General features: G+C 34.4%; 1 protein-coding gene across 4 annotated transcripts in view; it reads right to left on the bottom strand.

Moving 5' to 3' along the window:
• Positions 1-15,702, bottom strand: part of LOC148949211 (uncharacterized) — a 340,130-nt gene that overhangs the window by 162,457 nt on the left and 161,971 nt on the right. For all 4 annotated transcript variants that reach the window (XM_089092875.1, XM_089092872.1, XM_089092873.1 and 1 more), the window contains exon 4: positions 6,551-6,704. In XM_089092875.1, coding sequence (XP_088949001.1) covers positions 6,551-6,704 — 154 coding nt within the window. The remainder of the gene's footprint in view (positions 1-6,550; positions 6,705-15,702) is intronic.

Raw genomic sequence — 15,702 nt, 5'->3', positions numbered from 1 at the left:
TGGTGTTGAGGTATCCAAAAAGCTGTAAAGTATAGTTGTGGGTGAAAAAGATAAATACTTCAAGTTGGAAAATGGGTTTAGGAGGGACATTAAGAAAGTAACTTTTTCTGAATGGTCGTTGAAAAGTATTTCCTGGTGTTGAGGTATCCAAAAAGCTGTGAAGTATAGTTGTGGGTGAAAAAGATAAGTACTTCAAGTTGGAAAATGGGTTTAAGAGGGACATTAAGAAAGTAAGTTGCTCTGAAATGGTCTTTGAAAAGTATTTCTTGGTGTTGAGGTATACAAAAAGATGTAAAGTAGAGTTGTGGTTGAAAAAGATAAGTGTTTCAAGTTGGAAAATGAGTTTAGGAGGGACATTAAGAAAGTAGCTTGCTCTGAAATGGTCTTTGAAAACTGTTTCTTGGTGTTAAGGTATCGAAAAAGAACTAAAGTATATTTGTGTATGTAAAAGATAAGTATATCAATTTGGAAAATGGGTTTAGGAGTGACTTTAAGAAAGTAACTTGCTCTGAAATGGTCTTTGAAAAGTATTTCTTGGTGTTGAGGTATCCAAAAAGCTGTAAAGTATAGTTGTCGGTGAAAAAGATAAGTACTTCAAGTTGGAAGATGAGTTTAGGAGGGACATTAAGAAAGTAACTTGCTCTGAAATGGTATTTGAAAAGTTTTTCTTGGTGCTGAGGTGTACAAAATTTTGTAAAGCATGTTTGTGTATGAAAAGAAAAGTGTTTCAAGTTAGAATATGTGTTTAGGAGAACTAGAAAGAACTGAAATTTATATAACATGGCCTTTTAACTGAGTGTGTTTTCTTTTTATTATCCCTAAAGCCGTAAATTATAGTCTTGGGTGAAAAAAGTAAGTAATTCAAGATTGAAAATGTGTTGAGTAGAGACATTAATAATGTAACGTGTTCTGAAAGGTTCTCTTGAAAAGTATTTCTATGTGTGGATGTATAAACAAAGCTGTAAAGTATAGGTGTGTTTGAAAGAGATATGCACTTCCATGTTGGAAAATGAGTTTAGGAGGGTCATTAGGAACGTAGCTTGCTCTAAAATGGTCTTTGAATATTATTCCTTGGTGATTAGGTATTCTACAACCTGTAAAGTATTGTTTTGGCTGAAATATAGAAGTTGATCTAGTTGGAAAACGGGTGGAGTAGGAACATTGTGAAAGTAACTTGCTCGGAAATCGTCTTTGAAAAGTATTTCTTGGTGTTCATGTATCAAAAAAGCTGTGAAGTATAGTTGTGGAAGAAAAACATAAGTACTTCAAGTTGGAAATGGGTATTTGAGGAACATATTAAAAAGTAACTTGCTCTAAAATGGTCTTTGAAAAGTTTTTCTTGGTTTTGAAGTATCCAAAAAGCTGTAAAGTATAGTTGTGGGTGAAAAAGATAAGTACTTCAAGTTGGAAAATGGGTTTAAGAGAAACATTAAAAAACTAACTTGCTCTGAAATGGTCTTTGAAAAGTATTTCTTGGTTTTGAGGTATCCAAAAAGCTGTAAAGTATAGTTGATGGTGAAAAATATAAGTACTTCAAATTGGAAAATTGGTTTAGGAGAGGCATTAAGAAAAAAACTTGCTCTTAAATGGTCATTGAAAAGTATTTCTTGGTGTTGAGCTAACCAAAAAGCAGTAAAGTATAGCTGTTGGTGAAAACGATAAGTACTTCAAGTCGGTAAGTGGGTTTAGGAGGGACATAAGAAAGTAACTTTCTCTGAAATGGTCTTTGAAAAGTATTTCTTGTGTTGAGGTATCCAAAAAGCTATAAAGTATAGTTGTGGGTGAAAAAGATAAGTACTTCAAGTTGGAAAATGGGTTTAGGAGAGATATTAAGAAAGTAACTTGCTCTGAAATAGTCTTTGAAAAGTATTTCCTGGTGTTGAGCTATCAAAAAAGATTTAAAGTATAGTTTTGGGTGAAAAATATAAGTACTTCAAGTTGTAAAATGGGTTTAGGAGGGACATTAGGAAAGTAACTTGCTCTGAAATGGTCTTTGAAAAGTATTTCTTGGTGTTGAGGTATCCAAAAAGCTGTAAAGTATAGTTGTGGGTGAAAAAGATAAGTACTTCAAGTTAGAAAATGTGTTTAGGAGGGACATTAAGAATATAACTTGCTCTGAAATGGTCTTTGAAAAGTATTTCTTGGTGTTGAGGTATCCAAAAAGCTGTAAAGTATAGTTGTGGGTGAAAAAGATAAGTACTTCAACTTGTAAAATGGGTTTAGTCGATTACGTCATTCTATGCCCATAAATGGATTCCCGTGAGGACCTCCTGATAGGGTTCTACCGATTATGTAATCAATTTCTCAGAAATCCTATTGTCTTAGTCGATTACGTCATTCTATGTCCATAAATGGATTCCTGTCATGACCTTCTGATAGGGTTCTACCGATTATTTAATCAATTTCTCAGAAATCCATTTGTCCTAGTTGATTACGTCATTCTATGCCCATAAATGGATTCCCGTCACGAGCTCCTGATAGGGTTCTACCGATTATGTAATCAATTTCTCGGGAATTCTCTCCCTTCGATTACGCAGTCAATATATCTCTTCCCCACCTTCCCCTTAGAAACAACAAATTAATTGCCCTTTCTTGAATCAATAATTCCCCTTAGAAACAACAAATTAATTCCCCTTTCGTGAATCAACAATTCCCCTTAGAAACAACAAATTAATTCCCCTTTCTTGAATCAATAATTCTCCTTAGAAACAACAAATTAATTCCCCTTTCGTGTCAAATCAATCAACCATTACATCATCTGTCACGTGTGATCTAACTGTTTCCTATTTCTGAACACCTTGACATTCGCCTCGAGTGTGCACTTGGCCAAAACACCAAATAAATCGACCTTGGAAAAAGAGGTCATTGACTCTGGTCCCCGTTAGACTCAATAATCCAGAAAACATCCATCAAAGTGAGAAAATTCCTGTTTTTTCATTCTCACTCACAAAAACCATAAAACAGACATAAATTGCTGTTGACATCCATGAAAAACATCAAATAAATTGACCAACACACATAACCCTCCAAGAAACATCCATAAAAGTGAGAAAATTCCCGTTTTTTCAAGTGAGAAAAATTCTGTTTTTTTCATTCTCACTGACAAAAACCATAAAACAGACATAAATTGATGTTGACATCCAAGAAAAACATCAAATAAATTGACCAACACACATAACCGTCAAAACAACATCCATAAATGTGAGAAATATCATTTTTTTCAATTCTCACTGACAAAAACCATAAAACAGACATAAATTACTGTTGACATCCGAGAAAAACATCAAATAAATTGACCAACACACATAACCGTCCAAGAAACAACCATAAATGTGAGAAAATTCCTGTTTTTTCAAGTAAGAAAAATTCTGTTTTTTCATTCTCAGTGAGAAAACCATAAACCACGTGGTCGTGTCACGAGTCAATAAGGCCTTTCTACTACTGTTTGGAATACGCTCAGTCACACGGGTACCCAAAACAATCCATAGACAATTCCTTTGGAAAATATAAAATAAATCCTCTTCCATCTTTTGGAGCGCCCACGCTTTAGAACCGTACTTTACTGCTGTCATAACTGTAGCTTCCAATATTCTACTCTTACTTTGCAAACTTATCTTCCTATTCTTCTAAACTTTTTACAACTGTGAAAAATACACCCTGGACCTTGACTATTCTACTTTTAATATATTCACTGCATCCACCATCTTTACTAATAATACTACCTTGGTAAGTGAAACTGTCCCCTTGATGAATCTACTCACTACCCAAAATCACCTCTTCATCTTGACTTATACCTAGTCTAAGTGACATAGTGTTCTTAACATTATTTTGAAAGCCTATTCTTGTAAAATGAACTTTCAAAGCCTTCTCAATTTCATTTCGCTATTACTCCATACTCATTCATTTTACTAACACGTTAATCTAGTATGCTCAAATCATTCGCATAATCTAAGTCTACGACAGTTTTGTTTCCCCAATTGATTACGTGTTCTTCCATGGCCTTTTCTGTGCTCACTTAGGACAAAGTGCATCAAAATGATCCATATAAATGGGAATAGGACGCAATTCTGCTTAACTAAAGGATTTAATACGAGACCAGCTACTTATCTCATTTCCTACCTTAACCACGGCAATGTTATTTTCGTACAGAGCACCAGTCACTTTAATGTATTTATCTGATATTTCATACAAGGATAGGACCCTTTCTAAAGCTTTTCTATTGGCTGAATCAAGCGCTTGCTCATAATCTATTACAATAATGATTAAAGGGGTCGCATGACTCTGGAACTTCTCAATTATTAACCTAAGAGTGAAGATTTGGTCAACGCGTCCTCTCCTCTCCCTAGAACCACACTGTCTTTCTCTTAAAATTCTATCTACAGCATCTCTAAGTCTAAAGACTAATCTCTAAGTCTAAATCTAAAGTAATTTGCTTCCGACAGAAACCAAGCTAGTGCCTCTATAATTACCACAATCACTCTTATCATCTTTCTCTCTTATCATCAATTTCTTATGTGGTCTACATTTTACACAACCTTAGTTCATATTCAGATGCTTTCTCTACTTTCCTTATATTCCTCTTATAGAGCTTGATCTTTTCAAGCATAGACCATGCTTGAATTCAGGACAGAACTTCGATGTTCTGCATGTTTCGTTTTATTCAGTAAAGAAGATTGGCGTGTTAAAGAAATAAGAAATAAGCTTCCAGAGACTAAATGCTTTTCACTCTAGGGCTCTCCATTTCACTAAGTCTGAGAAACTCTAACTTAGCTAACAAAATTTTGTTTTGCATGAAAGGATATAGAATGAAATAACCCTGTGGTAAAATAAAACGTGCTGCAAGGTATTTTCTATCGAAATGAAATTAATACCCCTCTCTAAAACTAAATACGACGGATTGATCGGTGTGGTCATATTTTTGTTCCTCATTTATTTCTAGAAATGTTTTCACGTTTCTGTTTCTTTTTGAAAAATGTGTTCCAAAAATATGTTGCAAAATGGTAGAAACACTCTCAGAAATAGTTGGGAGTTAAAATCATAATTCCTTTTGGAATTGTTTGCTTTGAATGCAGAAATTCTTTTTCTAAAATTTATTTTTGGGTCCATAAATGTAGAAATGAATTACAATTAATTACCTGTGAACAATTGTTTATTCATTGTGCAGTTTTTCTGTCCTCCATTATAATCCCTGTTGCGTATATTGGAATTTGGCATAATGATCATAAGAATAAAAAAATAGGTAGTAGAATAAGATATATATATATACGTTAAGCTTCTAAAATGCAAAAAAATGAGAAGTTTAAAGGAGATCTAATCGTGAGAATTGTTATCTGGAAACCTACTATAACGCCTAATGAATGGCCATGGCCAACAATACAAAAATACAGACAAGGTAATCATTGGAAATAGCTGAATAAAAACAAATAGGGCAAATGCAGTAGGAGTGTAAAACCAAATAACATTTTGTAACAAGTTTTAAAAAATCCGTTATTATAACAAACTTTATCAGGAAAAGCATCGTAACACCTTGTGAACTGCCAAATCTCAAAATTACGAAAAAAAAATGTAGGATTGAAAAATGACAAATAAAAAAAAAAATCATAACATAAGCTATTTGGAAATGTATAATAACTGTTTTCAATTGCCACGGCCGATATTACATTAGAAGTATATAAAGCAATAAAATGAGATAAACGAACAGAAAGAAGAAGATAACACATAGTAGAACTGTAAGATGAAATAAAAAACTTATATGGCTTAAAATAAAAGTTAACATAAAGAATATCACCTGGAACCGTAAAATAACGTTATTTGAATTCCCCCGGCCAACATGATATTCAAACATATAAATTAATCATTGGATATAAATGAAAAAAAAGTAAGATAAACGTGTAAAAGCTTAGAGGAAAATTGATCGTAAAAACGCTACCTAGAAATATATCATAATGGTTTAGAATTACCACGGCCAACTTTGCAATAGAAACATGCAAAGTAAGCAAAGAAAATAAACGAAGTAAAGGAAAACATAAATGTAGTATGAATGTAAAATGAAAGGAATTTTAGGAAGTTTTTAAAATATGCTACAGAATTTAACAGACCTTACATTTCAAGAATCTTGAGGGACTACTAGGCCCATAAACATAGACTTTATTGAAATATTTTGATAACCTTAAAGCCAAATTTCAAGTAACATTGGCTATAATAATTCGAAAGATGTTATATTACTGATTGTGAAAATGAGATGTACATAGCGAACTTAGCACAGTTGTTTGTAAAAGTACAATTATAACTTCTTCTGGAGGACCCAGTACACCAATAAGGCTTTTAATAAATAATTATTAATATAAAACAAATCTGATTAAAATATGACATCACCCACCTTTCTTTTTTTTTCCTTTATTTTTTAATTGCTGACACTTTATGGACGAAGAAGTCAAAAAATCACAAACAAATTTTTCAACTTTGGCTCTTCTGTAAAACATACTATTGTTTAACATAAGATTTTTGTAGTTACCCGAGCAAGTATAAGATTTTGGTTGTCTTTTCTTACCTTTAAGGGGTGTTTTGAGAAGACAAATCCAAGAAATATAAGAACGAGGAGACCGAGCGATGAGCGAAGTCTTTCTCTTTGGTCGGCAGTGTCAATGACGATGAATACAGCTGAGGAGATCACAGCAATTGCCACTACTACTGCTGGTGTAAACCTGGAATTAATTTTTCAAAAAGTAAGGATTTAACATTTGAGGTGTGTTAGGATGATGCCATAGAACAAATCAAAAATTTCAGTAATTAATGGATAACTGTCTGTAAACACTTCAGGATATTTCATTGTTATCACTTAGTAAAAGTATTCTGAATACCTAAGTATCCAAGATTCGGAAGTCTACACAGGGATTATTTTTTGGGGAGGGGCAGAATTCATCGAATAAAGAAAAAACTTGCATTATAATTTTAGGGGGAAATTAAAAATGTAATATGCAGCTTTGATAATCGCCAATATGTGCCGAAATCAAATTGGTAAACCCTTCTTCTAGCCCAAGGTGACGTTATCACAACGTTGTACACACATATGAGATCTATTCTATAAATTGATTGATTTAGAATAACTACTGCTGGAGGTGACCTTGTTGTAAGTCTTAAATGATTTGGAAAGAATATGTTGATTAGAAATTCGGTAAAGCTAAACTCGGCTAGTTAGTCCCGAAGTCAGGACCATCGAGATCGAAATTCAGGATATTTTGCGACCTCACAACATTTGCTCGATAACCTTACTGTGTTAAAAATTGTTGTTTTGCAACACATAGCGGCCAAAACCGGCACATTGCTGTGGTATAAACTATTCAGGTTCTGAAAAGAGGCCCTAGAAATTAAAATGACTCTGAAGAAAATTTACATAATATGCACTTTGCTGAAAAAAAAAAACAAATGAATATGGATGTACAGAATAATATACATATACTGGTATTATTAAAGCTAAAAGGTGAAAATATTTATTATGTATTTTGTTTTCAGCAAAGTGTAAATTCTTCAGAATTTCAGGTCTTCAGAAGGCACGGGGGTATCAGCCCTAATTATGTTAATTTCTGCTCGTTTGAATTTGACTTGGACATTTATTGGGATTCTTGTTTGTTTAAAGTTTCATTTATTTATTGATGGTGATTTGTAGTAGTTTTGCGCTTAGTAAATTATTTGAATTTATTTTTGCTTATTTTCGATATAATAAAGCTCTTTACTTTTCTTTGAAAAACCTATTTTGTGGAAAAAGTTTTTTAAATTAGTTTCTGTTTGTTTCTTGATGACTTAGTCTTCTTCATGGGAAAAGAAAATAATATCTTAAATCTCTTCGACTTTCTTTCTATGAGAATACATAGTTTGGCTTGCTATTTGTATGTTGGAGAAAATCTTTCAACAATTTTTACAACAAACGTTCTTTTGTAAATTTGGACACATATAGTATTGTATAAGTTAGTTTAATACCACCTTAAGTTGACTGGAAAAATAAAACTTAATACAATTCTCAAAACATTGTACCTATGCTCTATGACAACCTGGATAAACTTACACTTTTCCGATTTATTTAATTTGTAAGAGCAAAAGTGGTAACAGCAGTGACCCTGAAAGTTTCATCTTAATAACGTCAATCGTTCTTGGGATATTGATGAGACGTGTTATTGGCAACCAGCGTACACACAGGGCCTTTTGATTTCATTTTAAGTTAACGTATAGTTTGAAGCATAATGGGCAAATTTCGTGACTGTGGGGTGTTGACATGTCCAATGTCCCTGGAAGCATAGTTACTGGACCATTAAGATCTGCTGAACAAAATGGTTATCTCAAAATTTTTATTGGACGTATTTGGAGAATTAATGGGCTTGGGAGGAGAACGGCGTGTCCTCAAATCACTTTTTGGTCTTTGGACGCTAAATTTTTTAATTTCCAGTCGAATGAGCTCCTTTAAAAATTCTATGTTATTGCTATCTATACGTTCACTCGCCATTTATGTACGCTCTTTGTGTTACAAAATAAAGCTGTAATGGTTTTTAGCAATGACTTGTCCCAGAATTCGGTAAGATTGAGGTATCACTAATTTAAAATTTTACCATTTTTTGGTTTAAATTATATGTAAATTTGTTTATGTATACATTTTTTCTAATTCGTTACCTGCATGTTTTTCGGAATTTTATAAAGAAAGGGAACATAGTTATAAAACTAGATATGTTGAATTACTTAAAACGCCGGTTCCAATTACTACCAAATCTAAATTTTCTATTAGGTATATTGGTCCTGAAGTCTGGAACATGTTCCCAGCGGAAATAAAAGTTAAGAAGGCCCTTGAGGAATTCCGTGCTTCTTTGTAATATATTTGTTTTAGTCAGTACTGAAGACATGAATTAAGTGATTCATTTGGGAGTGAATATATTCTTGTGAGTGTTAAAAGAGAAATTGATTCGTGTGTTGATTGAGATGAGTGTCGCTATGTGAAAGGAAGCATGATGAATCATTGAGTATGAATGTGGGATTGCTTTAAGTTCCCTGAAAAAATATATTATCTTAAGATAATGATATATTATCTTAAGAATAATCTTATCTTAAGATTAATTGTTTGGTAGGAGTGGGAGAGGGCAGGAGTATTCAGAAAGTTTTTTTCCTAGGAAGTGTATTAGTGTATTAGTAGCTGAAGTGTCCCTTTTTTGATTCGTCCCAAACACGCTACGGTAATATGCGCCGGGACCTATTTTGATAGTGCTAATATTGTATGCAATTTTTTTTTGTTAGTATTATATCGAGATCTCTATGTTGTGTTTTTTTTGTGACTCATTTATTAATAAAAAATGAAAATAATAACACTACGCTGCCTATGATATTGTTTATATTCTTTTTGAAAACCTGCATGAATATAGTTTTTTTTGCTTAACTGAAACTCCTCCTAAACGGCCCCTAAAAGTTTCACATCAAAACCCTTAGCGTCCTTAGTTGCAGCAATCTTAGTAGTAGTATTAATAGTATACACATAGTGCCTTCTGCCTAGTTCAAAATCTGCCACAACTTCCCCTAAGAGGTCCAACTTAATAATTTAAGCCGGTCTACTACCACACATCGGCATCACTAAATAAATGAAACCCAAAACGACCAGAAATTACAATAAACAACCGATTCAAACTCAAAACGAGCAGAAATTAACATTAGCAGGGCTCAAAACCCCTATGCCTTTCCAAGGCCAGAACATAATTTGCACTTTACTGAAGAAATATAAATATTTTTACCTTTATAACTTTATTAAATTAAATGATATTAACATTTTGATTACTAAATATCAGTATATGTATATTAAACTGATAATGTACATTAATTTGTATTTTTTTTTTCAGTAAAATGCAAATTATCTACGAAATCAACTACGCTGAACAAAATAGCTATCTCAAAATTTTGATTGGATGTGTTTGGGGAGATGGTGGGCGTGGAAAGGGTGTTAGCTGCCTTCCAATCACCTTCGGCTATTTAAAAGGGCACTAGCCATTCCAATTTCCAATCAAATGAGCCCTTTTCGAAGTTTCGATACGAATTGCCCTTGTATAGAAGAAAAGAAAATAATACATTGTACCAACATCATTCTTTACTTACGCAGCGCGATTGCGCTGCCTATGATTGATCATCTCCCTTATCATTTCCTGGAGGTACCAATCTAATATTGCCAGTCATTTTTTAGTTATGCCCTTTTGACAACCCATATACACATAACGTATTTTGATTTAGCATAACACTTCTCTCAACATTCTCTGAAATGCTTAGCTGAATGTTTTTTTTTTTTTGCAAAGTAAAGGCAATACATACCTACCTTTCTCAATATCACATATTATATGTAAGCAATGGACGAATTGCATAGCTTACAGCCATTGCCCTAAGGGCTGTGGGGAATTGACCTCACCAAAGACTTAATTACTGGACCTTTCAACTATGTTAAAGGAAATGGCTAGCACTTGCCCTTCAATCCCTTTTGATTCTCAAAAAGGGCACTAGAATTTTCAATTTCCAATCAAAAGAGCTCCTTTCAAAGTTTCTACAAAATCTCTTTCTATCCAAAGTGCGTTGCTAAAAAACAAGTAATGATGCACTATGCCCACTTTGCTCTTAACTTAGGCAGATAAATCTGTATTCTCAGACAAATCGGAAGTATAATAAATCTGTATACTTCCCAATAACAGATACTACAAGTACTCAATGAGTAAAATTCCTTGTAATCCCCAAAGGCCTAGTTATTAAACTTTTCAACTATGCTGAACAAAATGGAAATCACAAATTTTGACCAGGCAACTTTAGGGAAAGAAGAGTCATGGGAGGGTGGCTAGTTGCCCTCCAATCTTTTTGTTACTTAAAAAGGACATTAGAACTTTTGATTTCCAATCAAATAAGCCCCATCCCGATTTTCTAGGATCGCTGTTTTGATACGATAACCCCTAATGAAAAAGAGCAAAAAAAAAAAAAAAAGTAAAGACACATCCGTGATCTTTCTCCTGGTAAAAAAAAATGATAAGGAACTTGTATATAGTAGCTTGAAAACTCTAAAATCGAGTTATCTAATAATGCTAAATCTGAATTCTTTCAATTCCTTTGATGCATCTATTGTTATCAGAACTGTGTTATTTAGAGTTTCAATTGCTATTGAGTCGCGTCACTCCTTACTCACAGTTTGTTACCAAAAACCGTTCAATAAAAAACTTCTTGGTGCGTTTTTTCTATTAGTGGAAGCGAACAATATTGTCGGTTAGTTTCAAAGGTACTCAGGTGTTGGAACACTTTTTTGATTTTTTGATTTTTTTTTTTTTAAAGACATTTATTTTGTTGCCCAACGTGGGGATCGACGTAGTTCATGTTGAACTACATTCAATTGGGCACAATAATTATGACCATTAAATAACTTATTGCAATTAGTTACAACTAGCTTTGTTGAACACTGGGCCTGTGTATATTTGTATATATGACTGAAGACAGCTGATCAATCTTGAACTAGGCCTAGGCTCAAAACCGTATCCAGGGAGGGTTACGGTTTTGGCCCCCCGCCTCCCGAAATTTGTGTGCGATTCGTAAAAGTGTAACAAATATGAATAGAGACAAATTTTTTATGCGTTTTTAATTTTTTTTTTGTAAATCCCCCCAGAAAAAAAATCGTTTTTTACCCCCCCCCTGGTACCCTCAACTTGAGATTAGAGACCTCTGAAGGATGTACGCCTTGTTCATGGCTGTGGGGTTTGGAAACCCATTTTTGGGAAATGTTTTTTTTCTTTCATAATTTTAGTCAATAATAAAGTTTTTACTAGCTTATTAATGGTAAACAAGCTTATTGCAGTTGATTTTTGTAGTTTTTGGCGATCAATAGCCAATAACAATTACTGAATTGCGTGTAAAAGCACTTATGTAAATCGATTGCAATTATTTATTGGCTTATTGCGCTTCAGAGCTCAATGACCTGCAATTCATCCCATAAAAGATAGAAAAATCTTGGAATATTTACCTATTAGAACAAGCTAAAAATACTTTCGGTTCGTTTCAAAGGTCTTATGGGTTTGCAAATTTAATTTTTGTAGTACTAAATTCACTTTGATATTCGAACTGTATTTAATAGAGCACAAGAATTACGGTTATTCAATAACTTATTGCAATTCATTGCAATCGATTATGACATGCTCTGTTGTACACGGGGTAAATCTAGCGGTAACCCCATAGAAATGGGTTTCCAAACCCCATAGCCATGAACAAGGCGTACATCCTTCAGAGGTCTCTAATCTAAAATTGAGGGTACCAGGTTATGGTTGCAGCAGTAGCTGCAACATAGTATAGAATGAACCACTATAGAGAGAATATTTACATATTAGAACAAGCTAAAAATACTTTTGGTTAGTTTCAAAGGTCTTATGGGTTTGCAATTTTAGTTTTTGTAGTACTAAATTCACTTTGATATTCGAACTGCGTTTAATAGAGCACAAGAATTAAGGTTATTCAATAACTTATTGCAATTCATTGCAATCGATTATGACATGCTCTGTTGTACACGGGGTAAATCTAGCGGTAACCCCATAGAATTGGGTTTCCAAATCCCACAGCCATGAACAAGGCGTACATCCTTCAGAGGTCTCTAATCTCAAATTGAGGGTACCAGGTCATGGTTGCAGCAGCAGCTGCAACATAGTATAGAGTGAACCACAGACCATAGTAACTAAATTAAAAAAATTCTAGTGAAAAAAACAACATCCGACGCTGATAAAGGAATGGTAACTATTATTTCTGTCCGTCTTAAAAGTAAAAATTTATTGCAAAAAGGAACTTATGGTGATCTCGAATTAAAGCCTGAAATCCCTCGAAAAGGGCGTCAGATCAAACGAAAAATATACCATAGGAATCATCATTGTCGAAAATCTTGTACAGGGAAATTACAGTCCTCCCCCTGAACAACAAGGAAAATGGGTAGCACGGATCTGTTTCCTTGTTTTAGGTTTCGAGGGTTACCAAAATATCATAGAGAGATGTTTAATGGCTCATTCAAAAGCTATTTCTCATTTCTACGTGCTTTTTATAAATTGTAATATTCCAAGTGCCATATAGCATTATAAATGGTGCTTTTTGTGTGATTTCTCAAGGGGTGGTGCTAACGGGCTACCAGAACATCCTAGAGAAATGTTAAACAAGTAAGTAATAAGGGTTTTTGTTTAAATCAAACAAATAAATAAATCAACCACCAGAAGCAAACTTGTTTAGGCTATACACCCTTCAAAAAAAACCTGATATATACATCGCTATCAACAACGTAAAACAATAAAAAAAAAAAAAAAAAAAAAAAAAAAAAGCTAGGCACAACCTCCTTCCACTTGGTGCAACTCCTAAAATAAGAAACCAAACTATAACTAATTATCACCGTTCTCTCACTATCACCCTCACACAACCACAATAAAAAAAATAACCAAAATACAACTGAGAGACCACTCAAGAGAAAATCGCTAAGAAATATTATACTCACCAAAACACAGAGATTTTAACCTACTCCTAAAACTAACAATATTTTCTTCAACTAACAATTCACTTGGTAAACTATTATAAAGCCCTGGTCCCACATGACGGATGGAGAAAAATAATCTTCGAGTTGAAGCCTGAGGTCGTCTTATCTGGGATGCTGTTCTGGTTGAGTATTCACGGACATTACATCCAGCCACGAACATTTGACCGAAACATTGTGGCAATAATCCACGCTTTTATTTAAATAGAAACAAAGCTGAATAAAATTTAGAAACTCCGTGTAAAGGCAGAATATGTCGTTCAACATATCTCCTTCTCACTGATGCACCTTTTTTATTACCACAAAGCACTCTAATAGCTGAGTTTTGCATCGCACGAAGCGGAAGTAGATGTGAAGGGAAAGTACTCGACCAAACGACATTACAGTACAAAAGGTACGGTTGAACAGTAAAAAAATACAAAGACCTTATTACATCACAGGGGAAAAATTATTCAGCTTTCTCGTAATCCCAACATTCCTTGCAATCTTACTACTTAACAACTCTGTATGGGGTTTATAACTTAAACATTCATCTATCAGGACACCAAGGTACTTGACAGTCTCTAGTCACTGGATTGAAGTATAAACAAGTCTAAGCTCATTAATCCATGGATAGCAATTGGGGTTTCTTCCGTAAACTAGAAAATGTGATTAATTGTTATTTAACCTCAGTTTGTTAGCTCTAGTCCATTTTCTAATTTGGTTCTTACCCGTAATAAGCTTCTCCATGAGTTGTAGTTCCGTCTTCGCTGCCACTGTAAAATGCGCATCATCCGCAAATAGCGCAATAATTAACTTTAGGATTTCGCTAACGGGAAAATTCAGGTCAAACGACAAACCCTCCACAGCTCCGCACAAGTCATTAATGAAGATTAAAAACCGTTTAGGCCCAAGCAAAGACCTTTATGGCACACCATATTCAACTTTTTTGTACCCGATATGGCACCTCCAACACTCACATACAAAGAACGATTATGAAGGAAAGACCTTAAAAGGTCTAAAAACGCACCATGAAATCCACAATTATCAAGTTTTGCAAGCTGAATACCATGATCAACCGAATCAAAGGCCTTCACAATATCGAGGGAAACTGAAGCCGCTTTCCAACCAGCATCCAGGGGATCATTTGCGAGCGTCACCAAAAACAGAACGGCCTGATCCGTCGACATTCCTCTTCGGAATCCAAACCATAAACGCTCTGCTTAACATTGGGAGAAGAGATATAGCTCTATAATCATGGAAAGAATTCTTATCACCACCTTTAAATAACGGAATAACTTTAGCCGACTTAAACAATCAGGAAAAATACCACATTTTATACACTGATCAAATAGGTACACCAAATGCTCTGATACAACTGGAAATACATGCTTCAAAACTTTCAGGGAAAAATAATCACTACCTGCGGCATTACTATTCATGCTCCAAACTGTCTTTCGGAGCTCCGAGGGGTAACAACTGGGCATTTTGAGGGACACCTGGAGGCATGAGGCACGGAGGCAAGCCGGAGGCATGCTTCCGGGGGTACGGCGGAGGCATATTCCAAAGGGCGCAATATGTAAATATATACAGCTTGTCTGTTATTCGGTATCTGTCTAACATTTCAGCAACTTCAAAAGCGATCTTTTAAAACTTAGAAAAAACCATTTACGGGTTTATTTGTCAAGGAAAAGAACCCCCAAGACTGAAAACAACTGATATGTACCTAAAGAAGAAGAACGGAGGACTGCAAGTTGTTGATATCGATGCCAAAACTAGGTAACCCGACGATGGAACTGATGGTGTCACTTTTTTCTATTACACATGCAGCGTTGCCACCAGCTCAAAAATAAAATTCCGATTTTTCTTAAAAAAAAATCCCGAAATTTCAAAAAAAATCCCGGAACACGGTTTTTAAGTTATACAACATAGGGCTGCACGGTGATGACGTAAAAAGCAGGTGCGAAATTCAAAGTACCGTGAAACGTGGTTTCTAGTTGTAACTAACAACTGACTGTCAATATTCCTAGTATTATTTTGACGTGAAAACGTTCTGGTGGATTAGTAGGATCTACGACAAATATTTTAGGCCAAGACAATTCGCCAAAGTTCCGAAAAAACGTGTCTACACATCCACGTTTCATCGTTATTTGAATTTCCCGCCCAAGAATTGACGT

Source organism: Artemia sp. Qi Xiang Cuo, chromosome 8, assembly GCF_049724085.1.
Source record: "Artemia sp. Qi Xiang Cuo chromosome 8, ASM4972408v1, whole genome shotgun sequence".
In the NCBI taxonomy this organism is placed as follows: Eukaryota; Metazoa; Arthropoda; class Branchiopoda; order Anostraca; family Artemiidae; genus Artemia; species Artemia sp. Qi Xiang Cuo.
The sequence above is the reverse complement of the archived record's forward strand: the minus strand, read 5'-3'. Positions and strand labels throughout refer to the sequence as shown.